The sequence below is a fragment of the Calonectris borealis genome, chromosome 19 (assembly GCF_964195595.1).
Source record: "Calonectris borealis chromosome 19, bCalBor7.hap1.2, whole genome shotgun sequence".
Lineage (NCBI taxonomy): Eukaryota > Metazoa > Chordata > Aves > Procellariiformes > Procellariidae > Calonectris > Calonectris borealis.
The window spans coordinates 2,879,722-2,906,936 of NC_134330.1; the positions used below are offsets into that span (position 1 = coordinate 2,879,722).

At 43.7% G+C, this 27,215-nt stretch overlaps 2 protein-coding genes across 18 annotated transcripts in view; one reads left to right on the forward strand and one right to left on the reverse strand.

Moving 5' to 3' along the window:
• MYO19 (myosin XIX) overlaps positions 1–23,925 on the forward strand; it is a 28,290-nt gene extending 4,365 nt beyond the window's left edge. For 2 of the 10 annotated variants that reach the window (XM_075168385.1, XM_075168386.1), the window contains exons 2-25: positions 4,111–4,200; positions 6,019–6,163; positions 7,530–7,678; positions 7,912–8,025; positions 8,804–8,936; positions 9,148–9,217; positions 9,563–9,665; positions 9,878–9,974; positions 10,463–10,539; positions 10,919–11,009; positions 12,045–12,216; positions 12,554–12,627; positions 12,720–12,841; positions 14,575–14,688; positions 15,076–15,252; positions 16,207–16,353; positions 16,824–16,931; positions 17,814–17,884; positions 18,848–18,957; positions 20,826–20,989; positions 21,681–21,810; positions 21,999–22,084; positions 22,447–22,755; positions 23,718–23,925. In XM_075168385.1, coding sequence (XP_075024486.1) covers positions 4,189–4,200; positions 6,019–6,163; positions 7,530–7,678; positions 7,912–8,025; positions 8,804–8,936; positions 9,148–9,217; positions 9,563–9,665; positions 9,878–9,974; positions 10,463–10,539; positions 10,919–11,009; positions 12,045–12,216; positions 12,554–12,627; positions 12,720–12,841; positions 14,575–14,688; positions 15,076–15,252; positions 16,207–16,353; positions 16,824–16,931; positions 17,814–17,884; positions 18,848–18,957; positions 20,826–20,989; positions 21,681–21,810; positions 21,999–22,084; positions 22,447–22,755; positions 23,718–23,846 — 2,904 coding nt within the window. In that variant the 5' untranslated portion in view covers positions 4,111–4,188 and the 3' untranslated portion in view covers positions 23,847–23,925. Of the gene's footprint in view, positions 1–2,633; positions 2,787–4,110; positions 4,201–5,825; positions 7,679–7,911; positions 8,026–8,803; positions 8,937–9,147; positions 9,218–9,562; positions 9,666–9,877; positions 9,975–10,462; positions 10,540–10,918; positions 11,010–12,044; positions 12,217–12,553; positions 12,628–12,719; positions 12,842–13,192; positions 13,323–14,574; positions 14,689–15,075; positions 15,253–16,206; positions 16,354–16,527; positions 16,610–16,823; positions 16,932–17,813; positions 17,885–18,847; positions 18,958–19,973; positions 20,101–20,825; positions 20,990–21,680; positions 21,811–21,998; positions 22,085–22,446; positions 22,756–23,717 lie in introns of those variants that run through there. The other 8 variants (XM_075168387.1, XM_075168384.1, XM_075168389.1 and 5 more) reach the window with 8 other exon arrangements.
• On the reverse strand, positions 1–26,039 carry PIGW (phosphatidylinositol glycan anchor biosynthesis class W). 8 transcript variants are annotated; one of them, XM_075168405.1, is made up of 9 exons: positions 25,923–26,039; positions 25,715–25,746; positions 25,540–25,638; positions 25,388–25,468; positions 22,303–25,113; positions 17,317–20,909; positions 15,371–15,528; positions 13,296–13,355; positions 9,875–10,990 (listed from the first exon to the last, which is right to left on the reverse strand). In XM_075168405.1, the coding sequence occupies exons 1-5, from the start codon at positions 26,000–26,002 to the stop codon at positions 24,923–24,925; spliced, it is 483 nt and encodes a 160-aa protein (XP_075024506.1). In that variant the 5' UTR covers positions 26,003–26,039; the 3' UTR covers positions 9,875–10,990; positions 13,296–13,355; positions 15,371–15,528; positions 17,317–20,909; positions 22,303–24,922. The 8 variants fall into 8 exon arrangements, with proteins under 8 accessions (XP_075024500.1, XP_075024501.1, XP_075024502.1 ...); XM_075168404.1 differs by having other exon boundaries at positions 15,371–15,516; positions 16,513–20,909; XM_075168407.1 differs by lacking the exon at positions 25,388–25,468 and having other exon boundaries at positions 15,371–15,516; positions 16,513–20,909.
• Between the last annotated feature and the right edge of the window lie 1,176 nt (positions 26,040–27,215).

The window sequence follows — 27,215 nt, forward strand, 5'->3', positions numbered from 1 at the left end:
AGAGTGGAGTCACCAAAACTTTAATACTATATTTTTGGCATGTAATATATACATAATTAAACAGTTAAAAAACATATACAAGTGTAGCATACATAATGCAAATGCAGTCTTGCTGTGCATTGTATCTATCAGTATATTCACAGTACCAGTCATAACATTTGCTAGCAAGAAAAATAGTAATTGATTTTTATTAATAGCGCTAATCAGGCAAATGTGCGACAGCTTGCCTTCCCTTCCGATAGGCACGGCCTCCGTTTCATGCTTTGTACTGGTATTGGGGGGCTTTACAACGTTCCAGCAACAGGGCACACTGGACCCCTTCACAAGAAGCTTTGTGAACACCAACACGAGATCTGTCACTACAAAATAGATAAAGAAAGTCAGACAGTGAGCAACCACCCATATGCAGTAGGATAGGTTAGCCATCCGGCGGGACACAGGGTCCACATAGGCTTGCGACACATGAAGAAATACGAAGAGCACGAGAACTGTCAGCAGTAAGAAACACACTGCTTCAATCCAGCCTTTGACTGAGTTTCTGCACTTCAGCAGACAGAGTCCCACTTGGACGCTCGCCATATATATGGCTAGATATCCAAAAAGAGAGAGCAGTCCTTCCCTGTTGGCATTTAAAAAGCCAACCCTAGTATCTCTGCCGTTGCTCCCATGCAAGATAAACATCTTCAGAGAGGTAGTGTTAAGAATAAGCTGATAAAGTACAGCAAGATTTATAGCAACAATCCAGGAATTTGTTTTTGGAAATATGGCTAAAAGTAGAGATGCTGCAAGCCTCACAAATGCTAAGGTAAAGAAAAAATTCCAGTGCACTCCATACTCTGACGTATGTTCATGATACTCTATAGATTTAACACTAAGCAGTCGCCCAACGCCAAGAAAAATCAACGGCCAAATGGAAAAGAACTGCCTGGCCAGATTGGAAAATTTTGGTTGCGTCACATACGACTTTTGTCTAACTTCAGGACAAACAAGAGCATTTCCAAAAATAAAAGCTCCAACCCCCAAATCCATAACTCCTGTTCCATAGGTCTCGGCTTTGGCGTATCGCCTTGGGTACTGCGGGAAATCCACTGCTAAAATGCTGATTGATGTCAACACATTGACATAAACGCGAAACACAGTTATTGCTGGAATGTATTCTGGATCCAAGTATGTCTCCTGGAAGTCTTTTACAATTTGCCTGAAAGGCACTCTGGTCTCGTGTTTTCTTTGGCTGCATATTTTAGAAAATACTCCGGCACAGAAGGCTGCAATGATAGTTGGCATGAAAAAGATGATTGGAGACAAGACTGTACAGGAGAGCAGGAGAGGAGATACTAGCACAAGGAAGTCTAGCAGCAGGCTGTGTTTCCTTGAACGTAAAGGTTTCCCATAGTGCAGGTAATATAAAATCAAGAGGAGTCCTCTACCAAGCAGGCAGAGTGGAGCTAGAGACAAGCCTACTGAAATTTCCAGCAAACTAGTTCCGTTTAAGTTGCTGATAAAGGCTTCTTTCAGGTGCTTTTGTGACATTCTTCTTTCTTCCTCTGAAAACACAAACGTGAACTTGAGTTAGTTTTGCAAAACAGGGGTCTTAGAACTTCATCAAAAATGAATCTTACGTACCGGTTCATTAAAACATACATTCATTTCAGAAGTCATCTGTTTTTCAGTTACTCTTCAATTTAAAGAATACAGAACAGCAGCCCCGGTGCTGCAGACACTCAGCTGTGGCCCAGGAAACGGAGCAGAGCACAGGCACTTGCAAGACCTGACCGAGTTCCAGCATTACAAATCTTGCTGTGTTCCAACAAGATTCTTAACATATTTTTGCTGGATCTCTAAATATCAAATACTCTGTTGACTATTCACATTGTGAATAATCTTACTGTATGTATACTTAGTATATACAGTATATATACTTACAGTCATATTCTCTATAGCGTAAATGAAACGGATATGTAAAAATGTGACCCTAATGAAGTTTCCGTTGCCTGGTCAGCAGAGAGTGTGCAACAAAACCAGCAGCTAAAACCCCCACTTGCCACAGAAGTGCCTTTTTAAAAAAGTCCCACTCCCACAGCGATCCTACCCGGCCAGGCTCCTCTGCCTTGTGGGACCTGTTTCAAGAGAATATATGTTAAACCTAAAAAGCATTAATTAGAAAGTCAAAATTGCTTTGTTTAACCCGCAGCGTGGGTAGCGAGGCAGGCGTTGTTAGCTAACCGCACTGGCTGGCACAACCTGGGCAGCCATTTCCCCACGCAGAGGCGGCGGAGCTTACCGGCGCCGGGAGCGGGGCCGGACGCGGGAGGGCAGCAGGGCCTGCCCGCTCCCGGGGGCCCGGCACCGCAGCAGCGGAGGGAAACGGACGTCGCGGCGGGGAACAAACCGCATTTCAACGCTGCCGTCCCCTGCAGAGGCCCGCGGTGCCGGCGGGGCGGGGAAACAAGCCTCGGAGGACGCCGGTGTAAATTAATCCCTTGCCCTCAGCGTCCCGGCTCTGCTCCGCCGGGCGCGCTGGCCGTAGCGGAGCCCCCGCCGCGGCCGCCGCCAGGCCCCGGGCCGCCCCGCCGCCGCTCCGCAGCGCTCCCCGCCTCCTCCCGCCCGCAGGTAAACGCCGGCCGCGCTCCCCGCCCGCACTTTCGCCGGCGGGAAGCAGCCTGCTGCTCCGCAGCGGCCGATTCACGACCGGCTGTTGCCGCCGCCGGCAGCCCCCGCCCCGGCTCCGCCTCCTCCGGCGGCCGCGCCGCGCTGCCCTCCGCCTCGGCCCGCGCTGCCTGCCCGCGGTGAGTGCGCCCTGCCCGGCCCTGCCCTGCCGTGCCGTGCCCGCCGCCCGGGGACGGCGCGGGGATCGCCGCGGCCCTGAGCGGGGCCGCCGCCGGGCGCTGCCCGGAGCCCGCCCGCCTTTAACCCCCGGGCAGGGACCTGCCCCCGAGCGGCTGCGCCTCCGCGCTGCTGGGCTCCCCGGGGGGAGGCCCCGGGTCCTGTCCTGGGGACGCGTGGTCTTGCTGGGGCCGGGTGGCGAGGCCCTGGGGGGGGACACAGGCCCGTTGGGAGCGACCTTGGGGCCCGGGCGAATGTCGGGTTCTGCCCTGGCAAAGCCGCGGGGAGAGGCTGGGTCAGCAGGGAGCTGAGAGCCTGCGTCCTTTGGGGAGCTGGTTTAAGGGCACAAAGAACTCCTCTGCCAGCTGTAAGCAACACTTCTCCCAGGAAAGCGTAATAGTGTAACTAGATTAGAAACCCTTTAAAGGCAGAGAGGGTCTTGATGATGGTTGTGTATGTCGTGAGCTCTATGCACTTCAGTTCATGGATCTAAATGGTGTTTTTGTGCCAGGTAAGAATCGAATAAGAATAGAATAGGAATAGAATTAGAATAGGAATAGAATTAGAATAGAATAGAATAGAATTAGAACAGGAATGGAATAGAATAGAAATACAATAGAATAGAGTAGGAATAGAATAGAATAGAATAGAATAGAATAGAATAGAATAGAATAGAATAGAATAGAATAGAATAGGTAACGGCAGTTTCAGCTGCTGTAAGAAGACAGAATTCTTCCTGGCTACATGACTGGAATCTCTGTGTTTATCACGGAAATTCAGAGGGTGAGCTTAACTCACCTTGGGTTGGCTCCCACTGATTTTTAGAGGAAACAGGAAGAGGACAGTGAGCAAGGGTATCTTGTTTCTGCTGCAATACAAGACTTCTCTGAGTCACTCCAAAAGCACTAGCTTCTCTGACACTGTCAGACCCACAAATCTTTCCTGTTTGTCTAACAGGAGGAATTTAACAAAAACAAAGTTGCAGTTTCTTGCCAAGAAACTTTGCTTTATTAATTCTAGAGAAACAAAGCATTTTATTCCTGCAGTAAGGAAATATATATTATTCCCTCCAAATAAGCTTTATTTGCAGGGACAAACAGAATGTATGACTATTACTCTGACAGTGCAGGCAGGCTCTCTAGCTCCAGCGTTACTTGGGCCCCACCGGGATCGGTACTTCTGTCTGAAGCCTTTGGGCTCTGCTTGTGGAACTCTCCGGAGAATGACATGTTCGGAGTTATTTTGTTCTAAATGCCTTCTTTTTAATTTTTTTTTTTTTTATTTAAGCATTCTTCAGTCTGATTTGAATGAGATACCCTTGAGTAAAGGCCCTCTCCAGCGTTCCCATCCATAGGGCTGGACAAGATGCCAAAGCAGGTAAAAAGAAAACCAGGAATTGTGTGTGCTAATTAAACTTTACTGCCAGGAAAGAATTCTTGGCTTGTTTCCATGCAGTGAAGATTAGGTAACTACTAATGTATATTCACCCCTACTTCATAACTGACTGGACCTATTAACGGTGTGGTTTTGAGCAATGTTACTAACACCAGCTAGTGATTTTTGTTATGCCATTGGCTTTAACGGGGCAGGTGTTAATGCACGTAGGAAGCACATCCTTAAGGGTATTTTTTCAGTAATGAGCTATGCAGGTATCAGAAGTGATGGTATTTTCAAATATTGTTTTTCTTTTGACTAAGTGATCACCATCTCTTCTCAAATGAAGCGATGTTGAGCAAGGGGGTGCAGGTGAGCAAAAATAAGCCCTTTCTCAGGTCTTGCAATATCAGCTGCACAATGGGCTTAAGAACTTGGCTGGTGCCAGCGTAATGCAGCGAACACATGGGAGGGCACAGGAAGAACGGGCGATTGGCAGAAACTCACCTTGTCCGCAAAATACTTCATAATTGTGCGTGTCTGTTCTCTGTGAAAGCGGCAAGCAGAAATCACTTTGATGGCAATGCTTAACTGTGTTCCTAAGCTTTTTTTTCTCTTGCTGGGTAAAATTGTGTATTACTGGAGATGAACTACTTATGCTGTTCGCAAAAGATAATAATGCTCCTAAATGAGTACATTATTGTAGCTTTTTTTTTTTTTTTAGAAATGTGTTAATGGGGTTTTGCAGTGTATTTCCCCCTTTATTAATGAGCTTAGCTCATGTAGTGGGAATGCTGCTAACTAAATTTAGCACTTTTTCTGTATAAACAAGGTGATACTGTTCATTGACTTGGTTAACTTGTAAAGAATTGCAGATTTATGCTACTAAATACAAATGAGTAGGGTTACTTTGAAGAAGTTTCTATCGAGGAGAACAGAAAAGGAATATCCAGAAAGCAAAAATCAGGACTGGCATCTTTTCCCTTCTTCATTTTCCCTTATAGCTCCTCTCTCCTTGCCCCCAGAAATGACAAAGAGGAGCTGAAATCTCTCTTCTGGCTAAGTTTTCCATTACGTTTGTACAACAAATGTGCCCTTCCAACTAATATTGTCAAGGACATGGGAGCCCAGAGGCTAAGATTTAAATACTTTAAGTGATTCAAAGGGGACAAATCTTCACCTAATGCAGGGCAGCTCTTGTAACGCCACCATTTCTTTCCCCTGACTGCAATGTGTGCACTCTGCAACTTCACTCTTGGGGCCCTCAATCTCTGCTCTAAAAATGAAAGTCTCTGCTAGGAAAACTGCATTTGTGTCGGACCACCGTAGCTTTCAGCTCTACTTAGCCTCTGCAGCCAGTCCTTCCTGCTTCCCTCTGCCCAAAGCAGTGTTTGCATTGAATGCGTGACATTCGTAGGCTTAGAAATATGCCAGTTAAGAACACTGTATAAGCGAGTCTGTGCTGAACAACCTGCAAAATTGCAAGTGCCAGGTAGTGTGAGTCTAAGCACAGATTTTTTCCAAGTGCCTTTGCTTACAGCCAGAACTACCAGCGATGAATTCAGTTTACAGACAGTGTTGTCAGCCTGCCATCTCTCATATGCCAGATAATACCTTTCTAAAAACAGAGCACCCCATGGGAACCATTGATGCCGGGGGAGGGCAACCGGGAGGAAGAGTAGCTCAAACATACTAAGTTATGACTCCTGCTGAGGCTGAACTTCTGTTACATGGAAGCAGTAGAAGAGCCATAAACTATAGTGGATGAAGTGAAAGTCCAGCTATATTCAGCCTTTGGTGCTGATCTGACATCCTCTCCAGGAAAATGGCCAAAAAGAAGATTCTATCATCCAGAATGACCTCAGTGAATCATTTGAAGAAGAAGTTAGAGCGTTCCTCAGTGATGAAGAGAAACTGCATCTTTTTGATGACCTCACAAAAGTTAATCCGGTGACAACTAGAACGGGTAAGCAGCCAGCCAGGGGAGTATCTCCTGAGGAGTCACTTTCCCTGGTGGCTACTAATATATGGTAGCTACTGTTCTCATTGCATTAATACTATAATGAACACAGTAGTTAAAGATTCGAAGCCTATTAAACCCCATTCAAAGCCTTAGAAAGTCACATTTGGCTTGGTTGAATTTTTTTAAAAATACTTTTATTGTAGATTTAGCCATGCTGATCTCTTATCAAGCTCTGCATGCAGAGCTTACATTTGTATTGCTGGTTCAAGTAGCCAGGGTGTGGTTGAGAGTTAATGTTATTGAAGGACTCCTGCATGACCTTGTGATTGCAGTTTGGTGTTATATGAGCGTCTCAGAAAATGAGGCTCTAACTTAGATTCAAAATATCCATGAAATTGGTTTTGAAAAGTAAATTCCTCACTCAACTTTTAAAGATGGTCCTGCGTGCTGGTTTTGGCTGGGACAGAGTTAATTTTCTTCACAGTAGCTAGTATGGGCCTGTTTTGGATTTGTGCTGGAAACAGTGTTGATAACACAGGGATGTTTTAGTCACTGCTGAGCAGGGCTTACACAGAGTCAAGGCCTTTTCTGCTCCTCACCCCACCCCACCAGCGAGCAGGCTGGGGGTGCACAAGGAGTTGGGAGGGGACACAGCCGGGACAGCTGACCCCAACTGACCAAAGGGATATTCCATACCATATGGCGTCATGCTCAGCATGTAAAGCTGGGGGAAGAAGAAGGAAGGGGGGATGTTCGGAGTGATGGCGTTTGTCTTCCCAAGTCACCGTTAGGTGTGATGGAGCCCTGCTTTCCTGGAGATGGCGGAGCACCTGCCTGCCGGTGGGAAGTGGTGAATTAATTCCTTGGTTTGCTTTGCTTGTGGCTTTTGCTTTCCCTATTAAACTGTCTTTATCTCAACCCATGAGTTTTCTCACTTTTACCCTTCTGATTCTCTCCCCCATCCCAGCGGGGGGAGTGAGCGAGCGGCTGGGTGGGGTTTGGTTGCTGGCTGGGGTTAAACCACGATATCCTGTTAAGAGAAGCTAAAAGGCCTGTTCCTAGAGCAGATGGGGAATTCTTGCCTCTGTTCTGCAAGTGAACAGATTTGCTTTCTAGGACTGACTGTGTGAAACCTCATAAAAGCACAGAATTTACTGAATGAAATGGTTAGCAGATCCTTTAAGATTTTTAAAAATAAGGGCAACTTGTGAACACATTGTTATGTATATTAGATCTATATCGCTCTCTTGATCACCTGATTCTCTGTTAAACCTAATAGGTAACATACCTGAAGATTTTTGTTACAAACAGGAACAGGAAGAGTCAAATACACTTTTCAAAAGATGCTAACAGAAGGTCTGTCTTTCAGTTCTGAAATGTCTTCAAGCAAGATATAAAGTAAACTTGTTTTACACAAATGCTGGCTGCAGCCTGGTGGCTTTAAATCCATTTCAGCCTATCTCCTGCCTCTATTCACCGGAGCTTATGAGGGAGTACCATGTTGCACTTCGTCCTCAGGTAATCCTTATATTTGAAATAACTGCCCTTCTGCAGAACCCAGATGTCAAGTTCTTCAAAATCTATGTAAGCAAAATAATCCTAAAGGATAAAACCCATTTCTAGTGAAATATGAGTTCTATTAAAAAATCAGTACTGCTTTCAGATAAATGTGAGAAGACCTTTGCTGTCCATTGCTGTTGAACTTTGTAATTACTGTTCTCTTAAATATGAATATCCTCTTTTACTGCCAGGATTTAAAACCTCACATCTTTGCAGTAGCTGAACAAACCTACAGAAACGTCCAAAGCCAGATAGACCCCGTAAACCAGTCTATAATTGTGAGTGGAGAAAGTGGTGCTGGGAAGGTAAGGAGATTTTTTTTCTAACATCGCTCTTAAGTTTTGAGATTTGCTAGTGATTTGTAGTGCATAGTATTTCAGTGAACAAGCAAAGACGGAGAAAAAAAAATTCTGACAGAGCACGTAGCCAGTCTGCTCTAGCACGACGCTCTTGAAATATGCCTAAACATTAAGTGATTGCTGCAGTCAAATAGACTCTACTAAATATAGCTGCTCCTTAGATGACATCTGTAATTTCTGGGAGGGCTAGATTTGAATCATTCAACAGGAACTACCTGAGTTAATGCCAGCCTAGTCTGTTAGGGAGCTAGTGTGGGTCTCGGCAAACCCTATGTAGAGACTTAGAAGAAGTGGGAGAGTTCAGATCCTATCCTAGGTCCTTCGGTAATAGTCCACCCCTATTCAGCAAGATATTGAGGATATTTTTAAGCCTGAAAACAAAATGGTTTGCTGAGTGTTAATGACTCAAAGTCCATTTATATTCAATTCATCTTAAGATACTAGCTGTTAATTCTAGCTGAGCTTCCAGATGGCTACATCTTGGTAAGACTGCCATTCAGCGAAGCACTCTGACTCCAATAGCATTTAAATGTGTGTCTGTTGCACGTAAGCATACGCACAAAAAGTTTCCACCGAACTAGAACTATAAACCCGACACAATGACTCTCTTTAGCATCATCGCCAGCTGCATACTGTGTTTTCAGAAGCTAGCATCGTTTCACTAACTGACATAACTAATAACGTGGTAAAAACAAAGGCCTATTGTCGAGCCTCTCCCTTGCAGACCTGGACATCTCGCTGCCTTATGAAATTCTATGCTTCTGTTGCTGCTTCAGTTATCTCTCCAAAAGGCAATGAAACTGTGGAAAGGATAGAGAAGAGAGTGTTGGATTCCAACCCTGTCATGGAAGCATTTGGTAAATGAGGCTTTTTTAATAGCAAAAAGAAGTAGTGGCCACTGTGGGAATTTTCTTTATTAATACACAAGTCTAAGCTAGCTCTTGGTCCTCTCCTTAAAAGACAAACTCTTCAAATACTGGAGCTATATACAAATGACCCTTAATATCTCTATGTCCTACATGGAAGAGTGGAACCACTCTGATTGTGCTGTCACTGGCAATTTCACAGGAAATGCATGTACCCTGCGGAATAACAACAGTAGCCGTTTTGGAAAATATATCCAGCTTCAGTTAGACAGGTAATAATTACTGTGTAAAAACCTTATCTGTTGTCTTCTTCCTTTAAGTCTTTACAAACCTATTTCTGAAGTCTGCCATAGAATATTTTATCTGTCTTTAGAACATATTTTGGTTTGCTGGTAGCTTACATTATTATTATATCATCTTTTCTTTTTTCCCTGGAAGCTCTCACCCTGATCTCTAAAAGAGAGCAATGGAAAAGTGGAGATGCAGTTAAGAACTCTGAATAAAATATTACATTAAGCTTGCACAAAACTGAAGTCAGTCGCTATTGTAACAACACAACACCTATCGGGTTCTGTGAGGAAGTTTTGTTGACATCTTTGCTTTTTTTTCCCCTCTAGATTCCACCATCTGAGTAGTGCGTCCATTCAGACTTTCCTTTTGGAGAAGACCAGAGTTACCTATCAGGCCCCCAATGAAAGAAACTTTCATATTTTTTATCAGGTTTGCCTTCAGTTAATTTTGCTAGATATTTCTGACAAACAGTGGGGATGAAATCACCAGATTTAGCACAGTTGCAACCTTTAATATTTAACAGTTTTCCTGTCTGCCATGCTTCCAAATTAAATCATGCTCCCAGTGCATTATTCTTTATTGTCTGTAAGATGTAAATACCAAAGGCAGAATTCAGTCGTTGCCCTGTTTTCTGTCTCCAGATCACAAAAGGTGCCACTGCAGAGGAGAGGCTAGAGTGGAACCTTCCAGAAGGGGCTGACTACCGCTGGCTGCCAAATTCTGAAAGAAACTTAGATGGTAAAGATTTGTTTCACACACTGTCCATTAATAACGGCTGTAACTTTAAAGGCAGGCAGGCAAAAATGTGTCTGTCCTATTAAATCCCATGACCCAGGTTGGTCAGCCAAGAGCAGACATTTTGCAAAGCCACCTGCATTAATGTGATTCTTTTTAAGTTTCAGTTTGCACTATTAAGATTTTTCATCTGGCTTAAAACAGCAGTTTCTGGCCTAGTGAATTTGCATCTCTCTGTGGCTATGTTTAGAAACTGTCTCGTCTTTGGATGTGCTTCAGCCACCTGCTGCCTAACTTCAGAGCCCCACAGAGTCAGTATTAAGTCAATGGCTTGGTTCTCCAGCTTGTACTCTGGGATTTACCAAGAGAGCATCTGGCTTCCTTGATTTCTTTTGACAATTCCAGCTAAACTGGACATGGTGTAGAGTGTTCTGCTTGCCTGTGTTTGTGTGCATGGCTTTCTTTTAAATAGCACTTGTTTGGCTTTTCAGAGGACTGCTTTGAGGTGACCAGAGATGCAATGTTTCACTTGGGCATTGACCGCTCCACGCAGAACAACATTTTCAAGGTCAGGTACACAGCGTGGTCACCACGAGGCTGCTAATGATGTTTGGAATGTCTTTTTAGTGTGGGATTTCTGCAGAAGTAAATCTGTATCAATGTACAGAGCATGGGTTGTTGGTACTCCTGACTGGAAGGCCTGCAGCTACACATTAGGTTGCACAGCCAAATATTAGATCTTAACTAGAAGCCTGCACCTGTGAACTTTATTTTTCCTTCAGTAATTGCAGCATTAGGAATTAAAATAGAAGCTTGGAATCTACTTGCTTTTTTTTGTGCAGAAATGTTTTGACTTGTCCTGTTCATGTGGCTAAGGGAAGGCTAAGAGGACACTGCCTTGGAGGGGAGCTCTGTTTTAGAAAACTCAGTGATTGATTATATTTCAGGTATTGTCAGGCCTTCTCCATCTTGGGAACGTTCAATTCTCTAATCCAGTGGATGAGTCTCAGCCTTGTGAACTAGAAGACAAAACCAAAGGTGAGGCAACAAGCATGCCATGCTCCAGAGAGTCTTGTTATCTTAGTGCAGGTGCCTAATGGAAAGGATTACTACGCTCTTCTGCTGGATAGGAGACTACCAAGGTCATGGGCAAACCAAAATTTAAGCGTGTTTTTGTTCGGTACTTCACAGTTTCAAAATACTGAACAAACAAAAACCTAATGCTCCCCTGCTCTGAGAGATAATATCCTTCCATTACAGGTCAAGGCAACTGCAACATTAGAGAGTCATTTCAGAAGGATTATTGGCAGAACTGTTACTCTTGATTGTAATCTTACACTGACATCACAAGTCTTCCAGAAATCTGACCCAGAGTGGAGAGCAGGGCTTTTAAAATGAAAGCTTTGAAGTTTTCATGATAAAGACTAAAACTTAGTAACAGCAAATCTGTTAAATTGCAGCATAGAACATAGGTTGTTCTGCATGTCTTTAGGAGGCTTGTGGATCTAGTTTTCCTTCAGAACTAAAACATTGCCCTGAATAGTGCAGTTTCCTACTATTATTTCACATGCTCTGAATTCACACTACTTAATATTCAAATAGTTTTGCATACAGCTCAGATTAGCAAGATCTTAAATGCTTTGTTAGCAAATACTCATTCTTCTGCATTTCCGTACTATCCCCAAAATCCCTGTTTTTTTCTGATCACGACTGTTTGATTTGTCTATCTGGATTTAGAAGTGTCTGCTCAAAAAGGTGAAAAAGTAACAAAGATATACCTAGGGAGTACTCTAAAATGCCTACTCCAGTATGGCAAACTTCAGACTTTTTTGGTATTGTTTCATTTTAAATAGAGTACCTAAAATTCTAGGGGCTCTGTATTCCAAATTAAGAGTCTGGTCTTGCTAAACTTTCTCCCAAGTTTGGGTAAAAAGATCCAAAATCCATGTTTAAGTTGGTGAGTTCATGGAAGTGTCGTTTTTCTATACTATCTCCAGACCTTCCATAACCTTAAAGGGGCTGCATTCATGTGATACTCCAGATAACCTTGCAGTGTTTTTTTTCCTGAACAAGATTTTGTGAAGACCACTGGAGATTTGCTGAAGCTACCTGTCGAGGAACTACTGGAATCATTAAGAATTCGAACAATAACTGCTGGAAAACAACAACAAGTCTTCAAGAAGCCATGCTCCAGAGCCGAATGTGAGACCAGGAGGGACTGCCTCGCCAAAGTGGTTTACGCTAAGTAAGGACACGTAGGCCAGGCTGCTGTACTAATCCGTATAACTTTTGTGAGGGAAAAGGGAGGCTGGAGAGATTTACTTTCCCTGGCTTTCTGCTTGGACTCAATAACAGTGTAACCCTCCCTTCCCCTCTTGACACACCCTCGGTTCAGCTGAAGGCACTGACATAGCTGCAGTATCTAATAGATCTTCAGAGAACTGCCGTTTCATGTCCGCAGCCAGCATGTCATAATTTTTTGTTTCTTCCACGTGATACTGGGATAAACAGCAGTAAAAGAACACTACTCTGATTGTTGTAAGCAAGCACTTTCCAACTAATCCAGTTGTCATTGTTTGCAGATTGTTTGAATGGCTCGTTTTGGTCATAAATGAAAGCATCTATGCAGATCCATCAGTGTGGACCAGCTTCATAGGTATGGTTATTCAGCCCTGGTTTAACTGCGTAACCGTAAGTCTTCAGGCTGCTCCTAGACCAAAGTGCACTGCCTTCCCATATTCCTTCTAGGTTTGTTGGATGTTTATGGTTTTGAAGCCTTCCCTGAAAACAACTTGGAACAGCTTTGTATTAACTATGCCAATGAGAAACTGCAGCAGCACTTTGTAGCACACTATCTGAAGGCACAACAGGTAATTCCCCGCTAAGATCAAATGTTAAATACCTAATTTTAAACTAGCATCTTTTGTCTCTTTAATTGTATTTCTGTGCCTCTGGTCAGATTGCAACCTTCAGTCGAGTAAGTAATGCCACAGAAATCAGTAGGATGTGAGTAACAATTGCTTTTTTAAAGAGGAGAGTGTGGGGCAGTTGGTGGAATGAGACAGCTTTCTCTCCGAGGGTACTGGAAATCTGTTCCCTATTATACAGCTCCATTGGTTCTGAGATGAACACTTAAAACTAAATTCTTGAGATAAGTGTAGCCTCAATTGAGATTCTCTTGGAAGCTGCTGCTCATAACCATATTAATTCTCTTCATCAAGCATGAAGTACCTAGATGGGTGGGGAGCTTCTAGACCTGAACTTAGTGCGAAGGCAGAAAGCCCAACAGAACCTTGTAACCCGAACATCAATAGCACGTGGTACCTGGTGGAGGCCTTCTGCTGCAGGAGAACAGCTTCATAAACCCCGTTGTCATGCCAGTATCTTTAAAGACAAAAAACACACTGCACCTCAGCTTTTATTTTTGAATGAGGAGGTACATGAATTGTGTTGTTTCACAGTAGAGAAGGTATTTGCACCATGCTAAATACATTGCAGTCACTTGCCTAACTGGTCACACACTGCCAATTCCAGTTCTCATCTGAGTGCTCTGAAAGCTACAGAGTCCCTGCCAGGCCTGGGCTGCTACTCTAATAGATATACTTCAGTCCTTGTTGAATTCCTCCACATGACACATACGTTACCACAATGATCTTTGCCATTTACTGGAATCTGGGAAGTGATTTTCTTTATGGCACCAACATGATGGTACCTTTTGCCTCACAGCAGAGTTTTACCAATTTATTCAGGAGATAAGTATCTCTTGGACCATAATTTGTGCCTTCATATGGCCAATGTTTTTTTTCCTGCCTGGTCTCGTCAGTATGCCACGGGTTAATGGTCAGTGAAGATGGAAACCAAGTTCAAGCACACAATTACTTTTCTTGAAACTGATTCATGACCTCTGTTTATAGCACCCCTCCCAATTACTGCCTGCCCTCTTACCTCTCTTGATCTGGCTGTGTCCCAAACCACTTAAACGCCGTTAGTGGCTGTGCTGAGCAAGCTTTTGGCAAGAGACTTTTAAAATAACTGGCCGGAGCCTGTGCTTGTTAAACACTCCTGACAGTTTGTTCTGTAATTCAGCATAAATATTGTACAAATTATTTCAACCAATATCTTTCCCCACTTCCTTTTGGATCAGGCTTTGTTTTAAATGGAGCCCAGTTAGTAAAGTCTGGCACACAGTGGTTGGTTTATGGCTATGTCCCAATCTAAGGAAGGAGTTCTGTGTATTCCTCGCCCTTCAGGACAAAAATCAGTACAGCCAGGAGAGGCTTAAGGTGACTGTAGCCTCTCTTTGTTTACTCTGTAAAGCAGACTTGCAGCGCACCCTGATAAATCTGTGAGGTTCCCAGATACTTAAACAAATTGTTCCAGCAGGATCTGCTGCGACATACTCAAAAGTGACTTGGGGTAGAATATCCTCAGTTTGTTTTTTTTCCTCAAAATTGCCATTGAACATGAGCTGAGCTTTGGATGAGTGGGCTGAGCCTGGGATTAACTTGTTAAACAGTAACTGCACCAAACTGCAAAAAGGCATACAGTTATTTGAGCTCTAGTGCCCTCTGCTGCAGAATAACCGGTTTCTCTCTTACTTCAGGAAGAATATGCAGCTGAAGGCCTACAGTGGTCTTTCATAAACTACCAGGATAACCAGAACTGCCTTGATCTGATAGAGGGCAATCCTCTCAGCATTTTTTCTTTGCTGAATGAGGTAAGTGTGGATCTAAACCTCTAATGCTTTTGGCTTAGTTGCCTGCCTTCTGTCCTATGCCACCAAAGAAAACATGAACACTAAATTAGTAGGAAACCTGTCAGCTATAAAATTTCTGCAGAGCTTATTTTTCAGAACAATCATGGCACTGCTTCTTCCTAGTCTGAGTTGTCTTTTTTCCTCTGATCCTGGATGTTCTGATTCAAATATGAAGCCTCAATTACTTTTTTTTTGTTTTTCTTTTTCCCTAGTATTTCAGGGCTTGCATACTCTAAGGAACTCTAAAAGTAAAATGGCTATGATTTTAATTTAAAGTGTCTTACCTTTTAAAGACAGTTCTTTATGACAAATAAGAGGTGCTGCAATTTTGTCTCGTTTGCTATGCAGGAGTGCCGTCTGAATAGATCCTCTAACACTGACCTGTTTCAAACTCGGATTGAGAAAGCCTTGTCTAATAATCAATGTTTAAGTCGAAACAAGTTTAGTAAGAAGCCTAACTTTATTATTTCACATTATGCTGGCAAAGTCTGCTATCAGCTGGCAGCAATGGTGGAAAAAAACAAGGTAGGTGTTTTCAGAAAGAGCTGTTTAAAAAAAAAAAAAAAATCTTACGGACCAAAAGCGATTTAAATCAAAGCACCCCTAACAAGTATATTCAGTGATGCTTACTGGATATACATACCTTGCTCTAAATAAATCCTTCAGGCCATGTAAAACTGGGTAATGTTCTTGGTCTGATTTTCAGTGAACCATCGCTGGCACAGCAAATGCTTTGTTAGCAGACCTTTCAGCTGAGGATTAAGTGGCCGATGTATCACCAAATCGGGGCTTCTTCCATTCCTGAGACAATGCAGAAGTGTTAATGGCATCGGGGCATTTCTATAACCATAAATATAGCACTTCATTTCCCAAAAAAATTCGGATAAGCTTATGAGAAACGAGCATGGACTCAACTACTGAAAGTTCTGAAAGTACCAGGAAACTCAAGTTTTGGCCTCGTTGTGCCATCAGGGAGTAAGTGAAATAGTCTGCAGATATGAGGGTCCCTTGTCGTTCTGACATCACCAGCAATTATGGCAAGTGGTATTAGGTGATGCAATAAAGTACCATCTCTTAATTAAAAGAAAGACTTTCTAATAGACTTTCTAATATCTGCTGCAGACTGTCCTATGGGGATTAAACTAGTCCTGAGACTTCCAGCTCACTTAAGTTGTATAATGAGAACAATGTTAGGAGCAGTCATACATTTGACTAGATTTGCTAAATGTTCAGCCAAACATTGTTTTTTGTTCCTGAATCGGTCTATGAATGAATGTATGTAGTCAGATCTGAAACTACAGCTGTGGTTAAATCAAAGTTGGCATCAGAAATACTATTCCATCTATATATGTGGAATTTTTAGTCATTTTGGCATCAGAAATACTATTCCATCTATATATGTGGAACTTTTAGTCATTTTCAAAGGTGGCAGGTTTCTGCCTAAGTCCAAATACTAATAAGTCATGTTTGTGTTTGCAGGACCCCATTCCACCAGAGCTGGTCCATGTTCTGCAGAATTCCAAGGACCCTTTGCTTCAAAAATTATTTCCTGTGACAGAAAGGAACCAAAATAACAGCAAAAGCCAGAATAGAGCAGTTGTTGTTACAGTGGTGTCAAAATTCAAGGTACATCCTACTCAAGTTTCTGCTTTCTACTGCTATCTTCATAACTAGATGAGAAAACAGTATAGTTGGACCAAGATCAGTAAATGTTATTAAAATGAAACAGCTGTAGAAATAGCTCCTGAGATTCTCTGGGTTTTAACTAACTCACTCCGATTTTACCTTTTCCTTTAACAGTTGGGCATCTGCCTTTGTGAGACTTCTTCCTACCTGTTCCTCTTGAGGGGTTAGCTTCAACTGATGGCCCTGCTATAATTTTGGAAACTTTCTGAATTTACCATCAGCAATTTAACAAAAGCATCCATAAGTGGATTTTTTGCTCAAGGTGTCTTTATAGAAGAGCTTTGCTAACACTGAGTCTGTAAAGCATCCTTGCAAAAAATGGCTTCATGGTTTTTTATAGAAGATCACTGATTAGCTAAACTATCTGTGGAGGAGGAGTCCCTAATTAAACCTGTATTTGTTTTCTACAGGGTTCACTTGAACATCTCATGCAGATTTTGAATAGTACCACACCGCATTACATCCGATGCATCAAGCCTAATGCTGACTGCAAGGCAATGACTTTTAAAAGGGAAGAGGTAACTTTTCAAAAGCCTTTCCTCACTAAGTCAATGAGAAGCTTCCTAGAGACATTGTGCAGGGCTTTGCATTGGGTGTCTTATAATCTTGAGTCACTTGCAAGGCTCTTTTCACAGCACATTTTGAAATAGCTTTTTCTCCTTTGGAGTTTCCAAGTCCTTTCAGAATCACTGTTGCTGCTTATCTAAAATGGAGCTAGTAAGCACAGCAGCTCTTCCAGATGCAGCTTACTTTTGTTGTATGAGAAGTTCTCTTACCAGAGTGCTCCTGGGTTATTTGGGGTGCTACCATCCCAGCCCATGGATAGGTAGATAGATAAAAGTGATTTTACTGCTTAGCAGTCCTGGTCACACAAGTATCTTCATGGTGAATGCCCACACAAACCTTTGCTTGCTCCTGGAGCCTAGTCTAGGACAGGTTAGATGAGATCAGCCGACAAACATCTCTGTGGGAGCAGAGCAGCAGATGTTAAAGCTATAACTGGAGAACCTCATCTGATGTAAAAACAAGCAGCTGGAGTAGTGCTGCATTAATTTTAAACACTCGGAGAATTTGCTGATTGCATGCAAGTGGTATTAAAATACCAAGACTGGGTTTTCATATTCTTCTGCATTTGGTCCGTGCAGCGTGTGGCTACCACAAGAGAGGGCACACAAGGACTGTCCCTCTGAGTCAGCACTGCCTTAACCCTACTCTGGGTGTTACTCAAAGCAGTAGCTCGGTGGCTGCATAATCCCCTTCTCCGCCCTCTCCGTTCGTTCCCCAGCAGCCAGTGTGGTGGTGCGCATTAGGCAAGCTCTGGCATGTGGCTTGGGTCGAGCACACCCTGTGTGCTTCCACAAACACAGTGGTTACCTAAAACTCCTCAATTTATGCCTCAGGTTCTCAGCCAGCTCCAGGCATGTGGAATAGTCGAAGCTGTCACCATCAGTGCAGCGGGCTTCCCTATTAGGTAAGTCCGAATGTCTTGAGCAACGTCTTCCATAATCCATTTCTATAGCAATTAGTGGCGTATTAGTTACTCAGAAGAGCTTATAAGCAGGAAATCCAAGTATTTTGCAGTCTGTTTCAGACGCAAAACTACTGATTCTTTCAAAGCTATCTGAAGAGTTCTGCTGACTGCTTGCTTTTAAGCTTATTTGAGCACCTCTCTTTCATATTTTGGAGACAAAAATACCTGTCAAAAATCTGGACTGTTGTTCTGTGTTTTGGATAATGAAACTCTGCTCATTCAGCAAGTCCAAAAGTGCAGTAACAGCACAACAAGCAGTGCTAGCGCAACTTGCATTCAAGACAATGGGATTCTTAAAAATGTACCAAATACTAACAAAGTCCAGATGTGTCTATAACACACCCCTGGTCTGAGAGCTCACTGTACCTTTCCAGTCTGAGAAGCTGGGGAAGAGATGTTTTGATGTGGACCATCATGTACTAAAACTTTCTAATTGAATGTGGCTTCACAGTAACGTTTTCAGCAATTGAAATTAAATTATAAAGGACATGCATCTAAGTGTAGTCATCTCGAAGTCGAGCACCTCATCACAGCCAGTCACCTTGCTGGGCTTTCTTGACCACCGTTAGAGGACGAAGGGAACAAGGCCTGAGCTAGTCACGTTTTTGACAGCTCAGCATTGATGGGGTGAAGCTCACCGTTACCATAAACAAGCACAATTCCTGCCCAGTCTTTGTTACAGGCAAAAGTCATTGTCTGTCACTAGGCAACAGGCAGTCTCCTGAATTTCTTCATAAAGTCTATACTTTCCTGCATGTTGGTGACTACACAGGCATCAGTCTATTTGCATTCTATGCACTGGATCTTTGAAGCCATTCTGCAATTTTTGCCCCTTAAAGGATAGGTTATTTACCATAGAGTAAATGATACTTGCCTAGAATTAACTGTATGTTTGTCTATCAGGATCCCTTTCCAAAGTTTCACTGAGCGCTATGAAATACTGAGAAAATCACGTGGGTCCAATAAAAAGAGTGTGTGTGATAAAAGCAACTATGATCCTGCTGAGAAAAAAGGTATGTTTCTTTAGATAATCCCTCTGCTGTCAAGTAAAATTATCACTGCACCAATGTGGTATCGCATAGATCAGATACAATTACTGTATTCAGCACTAGGGACACCACTATTCTCAAAATACTTTTCTACTCTGTCACCAACTTGAGTTTCCAATTTGCCTAATGCTTACAGCAGGCTCTTTTAAAAAGTGCAAATCTTTCATCTTACTGCTGTTTTTCTGTGTTCCTCTTGGGTAGCACAATTACAGTTACGATGGTGTTTGATATTCCCCCCCATATAATTTGATTTAGAGTTGGTTCTTGAGTAGACTTGAAAACCACTTACCTTTTTGCTTATATTCTTTCTCCTTCCTTTCTTTTTTTTCCCCACCTTGTTTTCTTGCCAAACACACTGACCTTCTAGCTTACCTGGATTCTGCTGCTTCTTCTACCTTTTGCCAACTTCTGTATGTGATTCTTTTTTCTAAGCAAGAGCGAGGATGGACTTAACACAATCCAATCTACAAGGTAACATCTTTGGTACCAACCCCTGAAAGAAGGAGCTCATCAGGTGGTTACATTTAATACTGAAAGTTACTGCAACCCCCTTCTCTCTCCCAGATTAAGCCCATCTTCACCCAATGGGTCTGTTCAGTAACCAGTAGATGTGGGAAGCAGGACCAGTAAGTACCAGCCTATGTCAGATAAGTGAAATGGCTGGAAATCCATTCACCTTGCGGAAATGGAATGAAGTAATGAAGTACAGGCTGAAAAATTACTTACACACCATATCTTTCTCCCTCAACTATAAACCCATTAGCTGAAATGCCTCATTGTGATAGGTTACTAGTCCTTTTTATCTTTAGCGGGTAATAAGCTGCAAACAAAGCTAAACAATTTCCTAAACATGGGGATAAGCTTTTGGTTCCCTTATCAGCCCAGCCCCATGGACACCATCATAGTCACCAGATGTCTTCCTGTAAGCCAGAATTGCTTATATTTGTTTTCAGTACCTTAAAATGCTCTCATCTCCTTAGAAAAATTTATAGCAGAAAAGCAAACAGTATCCAGGATGGAAAGATACAAGACCATCAAGTTCCGGCATTGGGCATGCAGAAACTCATGCAGCATTGCCTTGAACAACACAATCTCTTTCAAGGACAGGTCTGAATTAAGTCTACCTCTATTTCCAAATAGATTAATCTGGCTAACCTGTTTGTCTCATCATGTAAAAAATTGTGTACTATGTCCCAGAAATGGTTTTAATAACCTCTTATTGCTGCAATAAACTCCTGCTTAGTACATGTCCCTGTAGCTGCTTCTGATGCCCTGTGAAAGCTGTAGAATTGTGTAGAATTTGTTTTCCGTTCCTGCATCTTTCAGTACATTAAGGCTACGCATTGAATTCCTTGCTTTTTGTTTTTTGTTCCCAACAGCGTTGAGTTTTGGGTATTCCATCAGATTTTCTTACAACTGAGCTGCTCAAATCTATTCTTAATTGCATTGCTGTTGCTTTCTAATGTTTCCATGTAGGATGCTTTAAACACCGTGAGAAGAGCTGAGCCCTCCGTATGTGTTTCATTGTCTAGATCTACCCAAAATGACATTTGTTACCTATGGATAGGTTATAATAGAGGTGGTAAGACAGCACCCAAACTACATCCTAGTTAAAACACACCATGCTGGCTTTCCAGTTGCTAGCAGATGGCGAAATCTATGCTGCCACATTTTTCCCTTAAACACAGCTAGATCTAGTGATGTCTCAGCCATCGCCTCCTCCCCTCTTGTTGTAGGTGCATCCCCCTAAATGGCCAAGAAGTCACAAAGACAATTACTTGGTCCTCATTTCCAAGTTTTGTGATACCTTCTCTTCAATGCTTCATTTGCAGGCGAGACTCCAGTGGTGGATGATGACAAAGCATCACGTTCTGTTGTTTTAGAGATCCTTCAGAATGTTGTTACGGGACAAACTACTGCTGAGCAAACAGGGAACAGAGCAAAAAACGCTTCAGTGTACTGTGGCAAAACCAAAGTATTTATGGCTAATTCTGTGGTAAGAGTGCTATTTCCTTGGCTAACAGTCCTGGAGCATACTTGCATAATGGGGATTCTGGCACAGATTATCATCATGGTTTAGGCGATACTTGGCCTAATACCAGCGTGACCAGAATTTGGCATTTTCCTTCAAATTATTAAACTAAATCAAACATCCATCAGAATCCAACTATCAGAAGCACTTTGTTTAATGGCATTCCTTGTTGCTACCAGACAAGGAGCTGCACTTGTGTCTGGCGTTGTCAGTATCCTCCCAGCTCCAGTAAAGATTACAGCGTTCCTTGGCTCCAGCTGACAGACTTGGCTACTCTGACAGGCCTGAGCAGCTTCTTTGTGAAAGAGGTGAAGGAGACGAAGGCACTTTTGCAAAGCTTGCATGCTGGAGGGGGCAGCCATAAAAGAACCCCCTTCAATGGAGCTAGTTTTAAGCCAGCTGCTACTGTGACTTTGGGACTGTCCACTTTTCCCCGCCCGACACTCTTTTCCACCTCAGATACTTACATTTTCATTTTACATGTTATCTAATAAGCACTAATGAAGTGCACTTCTAAAACCTAATCCAGCAGTCTTAGGACACTGAAATGTGCGTGTGGTTTTCTGACAAACACCAAGAGACTGTAGAAGAGGGAAGAGTCGTAAACACAGCTCCGTCCCCGAGTATTAACTGCAGGCTCGTATCCCCAATGCAGCTGGAGCAACTTGAAGCTAGAAGAGCAGAGGTCTTGAACGAGAAAGCATTTTGCATTCAGTGTTTCTGGAGAAGATTTAAACAGAAGAAACTAGCGAAGGAGAGATGGTCTGCAACTGTCATCCAAGCAGGTAATTTGGTAAGGGTGTGGCTGAACATAGTGTAACAAGTAACATTTCCAGTTACACTGGATGTTTAAAGTGGCAGGAGTGGTTATGGTAATTGAACATGGAGAAAGCTTAAGTGCCATCTCCCTTACATTGTGTGCAAGAGCTTCTCAGATTCTTTGTACTCAGATTTCTTTTAATTAAATCTTCAGCTATTCGTTCCTGGTTAGCCAAGAATCGCTTCCAAAGGATGCGCAGGGCTGCTAATGTTATTAAGCATGGCTGGAGGAAATGGAAAGTAAGTATGTTGGTACAGGAAAGCATTGAAATTGAGTGACTGGGACTTTTTAGTGGTTGAGAAAGAATCTACCTCTGTCAAGTAACTGTACAAAACCAATATTGTCACTTCTCTAGAAAACTCTTCTCGAGCTGAAGTGTAGAAGATGGATGCCAGTCTTGTACAGCTGCTTCTACAGGTTGGCAGCGTAGAGACTGCAGAATGAACTCGTTCCTTACCTTCATAAAACAGGAAAATGTCCCAAAGGGTGTCCTATCCTTTAAGATGCCCTCTTTCTAAGGCTCTTAGTTTTGCAGTTTTAAATTTTGTTCAAGGTGTTTGAGAATCTTGTTCAAGAATATTGTTCTGCATCTCTTCATCAGGCAAAAATGGCTGCGTTAGCAGCCGCAGAATTGGATGAGGGTGAAGAAAAGGCGTTCTTCTCAGTTCCTGGAGCTACAGTGATCTCGGCCAAGCCACCTTGCTCTTTGGAAACAACTTGGCCTCTGCGTGCAATAATTCAGTTCTGGCCCCTTGGCCTTGTCCTGGCTGCGGCACCCGTTACTGTAACGGGACTTCGGAGAGACCTGTCCCTGCTGGCGGGCCTCAAAGTACTCCAGGAGAGCGGCTGCTACAAGGTGGAAAGCTGTTTCTTTGGCTGTGGCATCACTTCCATTAGAGCTCTCCCACAGGTAACAAACTCAGGCACTCCAGTCAGCAGCACAATTAAGCTGCCGTGAGTTCAGAACCTGAACTCTGCTATCGAGCAGAGCAACTATGAAGTCTGCTCTCGGGCTACAGTCTTCCTTTTTCCACTGGCTTAGGTTTGCAAGGATGACTCCGACATCAATAGCTCAAGCTAGAGATAGAGCTGAGTTGAGACTTTCAACTAAGCGTGAAAACTCCTCTTAATCTCTGTCATAGGAACAAACTGACCAAACTTCTGCTTCAGAAATGGAGAGCACAGGATTCTAACATGGGCTCTGCTGTCACCTACCATGTATTTTTTCTGCTTAGGGGATTCAAGCTGCACAAGAGGCGAACACATGGCACTTGGAGAGAAGCCACGGGGTGTATTAATAATATCCCAGTAATTCTGCATTAACTTCACTGTGCAGACAACTGCACAGGCTAATTCGCACACGGGATTTTCAGGGCGGAAGGTGGGGAGCAACCCTCACGTACTTCACCTCCTACGCACAGGCAGAATAGTCTGAGATACCATTTACTACAAACAAGCCACAACCCACAATGGCTTCTCTCAGAAATTGCACTCTGGTTACAAATCACCTTGTGCCTGTGCTTGGTTTTTTTGTTGATAAATTTTTAAGGTTGTGTAAAATTCTGTGTTCAAGAATAGCCTGTGCCTGGTCACACTTACTGCAGTAGGAAGAAGCAGTACCAAGTTCAGTACTGACTAAATACTCAAATCTTCAGAGTTTAAGCTAATTTCAGTTCAAATTATGGTATTACTGCTCCTTCTAGTAACCATTTCTCTTAAATCCATTTGTACTAGGACTCCTTTGGAGGACTTCCACTATCCTTATTCGTATTCACTAGTTGCTTATATACTAAAGCACTGCTTAGTTTGAATAGCAAAATTAGTTCAAAATCTGGCAAAAACAACTGACCTCTCCACCTCTTTTTCTTGTAGGGCTCTATCAAGTTTCACTGTAAGAAGTCTCCCCTGCATTACGCAAATGTCAGCCCCCATTCGGATGCCTATTCCATCACTGGATTTAACCAGATTTTATTGGACAGAAAAAAACTCCTTCCAACATAGGTTTTGGCCATATACTGTACTTTTTCCTTCAGGGAAGGACTAGGACTGTCTGCAAGCTGCTGCTTTCAAATTACTCAACGTCCATATCTGCTGCTACCTCAGAGCTTTCTATGTTGATGCATTATACTTATACTTCAAATTTAGAATGCATGGGGGGGCATTCCTCCTCTCACACACATGCACATATTAGGGGAAATATCAGTACTATGAGAACACTCAACATAATTAAAACAGATCAAGTGCTTTAAGCCATATATACTTGAACTGAACACTTCTGGCACTACCTGGGAGAAGCAAGAGGCTGGTCATGAGAGAGCAAATAAGGCAAACATTTCTGATGCGTGCTGGATTCTTGTTCGGAGGTACCACTACAACTATTCTGACTGACCGAGCGTTCACCAACGTCATAACACTTGTGACGCTGACCGAGGAAGTGAGCAGCAGTCAACCGTAACATTAATGGCAGACGTCTCAGGGAAAAGTGAGACTGGACTCTTGCTTTTTATCTATAGGACCAAAACATATGTACTCTCACAACTGCCACGCATTTCTAGCACTACCTAGTCAATAGTATTACCTCTGCCAAGGGGCCAAGGTTCTCATCAGAAGCGCTCTATACCGTCTCCTTGTTGCTCACATGGGTCTTGAAAATGTTCAGCTCTTCTGTGTATGCCACTTTTCAATAAACTGTTAAATACCTTGTAAGGGTGTCTGACCATCCGCAACAAGGTTTAGTTAACAAAAACATTTCAGATTAGTTTGTGGATTAAAATAAATGCAAATATATTTAATATAATTGTTACTGGGAAGCAATGTTTCCCACGGTTGACAGTATTTCTGTACCAACAGAAAGCAAGTCCACAGAATATCAAGTTTAATTCCTAGTATCTAGAGGTCTGTCCATCACTGCTTATCAACTCTAAATTGAAAATTGAAGCACTGACATCCATGAGCAAAGCGTGACCAAACCTTGAGGAAATACACAGAATGGTGCACCACGGTAGCATGGGGTGCTGTCGAATCTCTTCTGTAAGAGGGAAAAAATCTCAAGAAAAGAAAAATGTTCCCAAAGTAGCTCACTCAGGAAGAATGTTCTCTTTCTCTGGAGGTTCAACAATTCTCAAACAGCAGTCTGCAAACTCAACAAATAACGGCTCCTGCATGTACTTCTTCATGAGGGAGCTTTTATCTTCTGCTTGATCGACTGTCAGCAGTAGCTGCCTGAGATGTGGATTCAGAAGCAAGCTTCTCAGTTCTTCCGATTCCCCTTTAAAAAAAAAAAAAAAAGATAAACAGTACTACTCTTGAACAGTTACAAATGCGCTTGAGACCACCCTTATTTTGCAAATAGACTTTCAAAGAGACATGGTGAAAGGCCAGGTATCTGACATTCAAGTCTTTGAGGCCTTGCAATGACGTGCACGACTGGGATAAACCGCAGCGCTCCATGAAGAATTCATGGGAATTGTGACTATCTCTGCTTGCTTTGAAGGCCCTCCCCCACCTGCACGCCCGGTTCACTTCTGACTTCTCAAGATTACCTAAAAGCTTGAGTTTCTGCAGCGGGACGCGGTCCTGCTCGTCATCTTCTGTCAGGATGTCCTCCACCGACCAGGGGCTGTCTGCGGGCGAGGACAGCGCAGCTGCAGGGGGCCGGGGCGCCCCGCGCCCCCAGCCCGCCCGTCCCACCTACCTGCGTGCTGCCCGCCGCGGTTCGGCCCGCCGGGGAAGACCTGTCCCGCCGCCGCCCGCTCCCGCTCTTGCTCCCGCTTCGGCTCCGGCGTGCATCGCTCTGCGGGAGAGGACGGCGTCAGCAGCGGTGCGGCCCGCCCGGCCCCCTCCCCGGCCCCGTCCCGCCGGTCACTCACCCTTGTGGGTCCTGCAGCACGGCACGGAGCAGCTGTGGGGCGAGAGCCGCCGTCAGAGGCGCCGAGAAGGGCGGGAGGCGGCCCCTCACCGGGCGGCCGCCGCTCCCCTCACCGGGCGGGCAAGGCCGCGCCGCCCCCCACCCCCCGCCGCTGCCGCCCCCGGCCCCCCGCCGCCCCCCTGCCCGGCCCGGCCCGGCCCGGCCCTCACTAGGCGGCGGCGCAGCGCGGGCAGCGGTACTTGGCCGCGCCGGCCGCCCCGCAGACGCCGCACGGCCGCGGTGCCCTCATGGCGCCCGGCACTGCCCCAGTTCCGGCCAGCGGAGCGCCGAGCGCCTCCACCCAGGCCCGCTAGTCCACCGCCGAGCGGCGGGCGGGGCCAGGGGCTATTTTATATTTCTTTTTATAAATATCTATCTCCTCTTGAGGGGGTTCTGGCTGGATTCCAGCTGTCACCTTGCTTTTGCAATGACAATCACTGCGATAGACAGCGATGCGTTAAATATTATGGCGGTTACGCTTCACCTTGCCAATGTCAATATGGAGATGAACAGAAATCGTTATCGTATAATAAATATCACATAATAAAACCGCCCCCAGGTTGATCTTACCATCTGCCCTTTGGTAAGTTTTGGTTGCATCTCGTGTTGTTAAGCTTAGGTTGAAACACCCTGAGGAGGAGGCCGATGTCCGGTTTCCAGCTGGACACTTCTTGCGGCTGGTGGAGTTACCAGAACTTACAGGACAGCAGTGTCCGGAAGGAAAAAATGGAGCCGGATTTATCTTGTCTGAGTCACAGTATCCATTTAAATAATTCATTTTAATTATGTACCATTTAGTGCCATCCATTTCCTTAAAGGTCTGGATATTAATTCAGGCAAAAGAAATTCTCCCAGCATTCTTCAATGTAAAGTAGCAGAGAAGAGGGGTTTTACAGCAATAGACATAAAACACTGAGTATTGGATTTGTTAATGTAATGGCACTTGCCCATTTCCTACATTAGTGGGTGAACCCATTTCTTACGCAAAACATGCTCTTTTCTCATACCCGCTCAGGAACAGATTAATGGGATTTTGTTCTTCGTTCACTCAAGCCTTTTGAAATGCTGAAACAATGACAACAAAGTAAACAAACTGGAAAGAAATCCCTGAAAACTCCAACCTGGACTGGAAGGGCTGACTTTGGACTGTGCGTGTGTGTGTGTTTCACAAATGTGAGACAATTACCACGGAATGGATTATCGCATTGATGTAATACCATTGAGCAGTATTTGAGCGTACTTTAAAACCAGAAAGATGAGCTAATGTCACCAGGATCTATTCGATCAAGGCTTCTGGATTTGTAACTGTGCAAGAGAAGAAATGTAAGCTTTGAGATTCTTCTAGACAATATCCCTGTGTAACTAAGAACAGGCATTCATCTCTACTAGGATCTGACAGATTAACTCTTCAGTAGCCAAGGTCTTTTTTTTGAAGAGGAAGGGTGCAAGACCTTTTCCTTTTT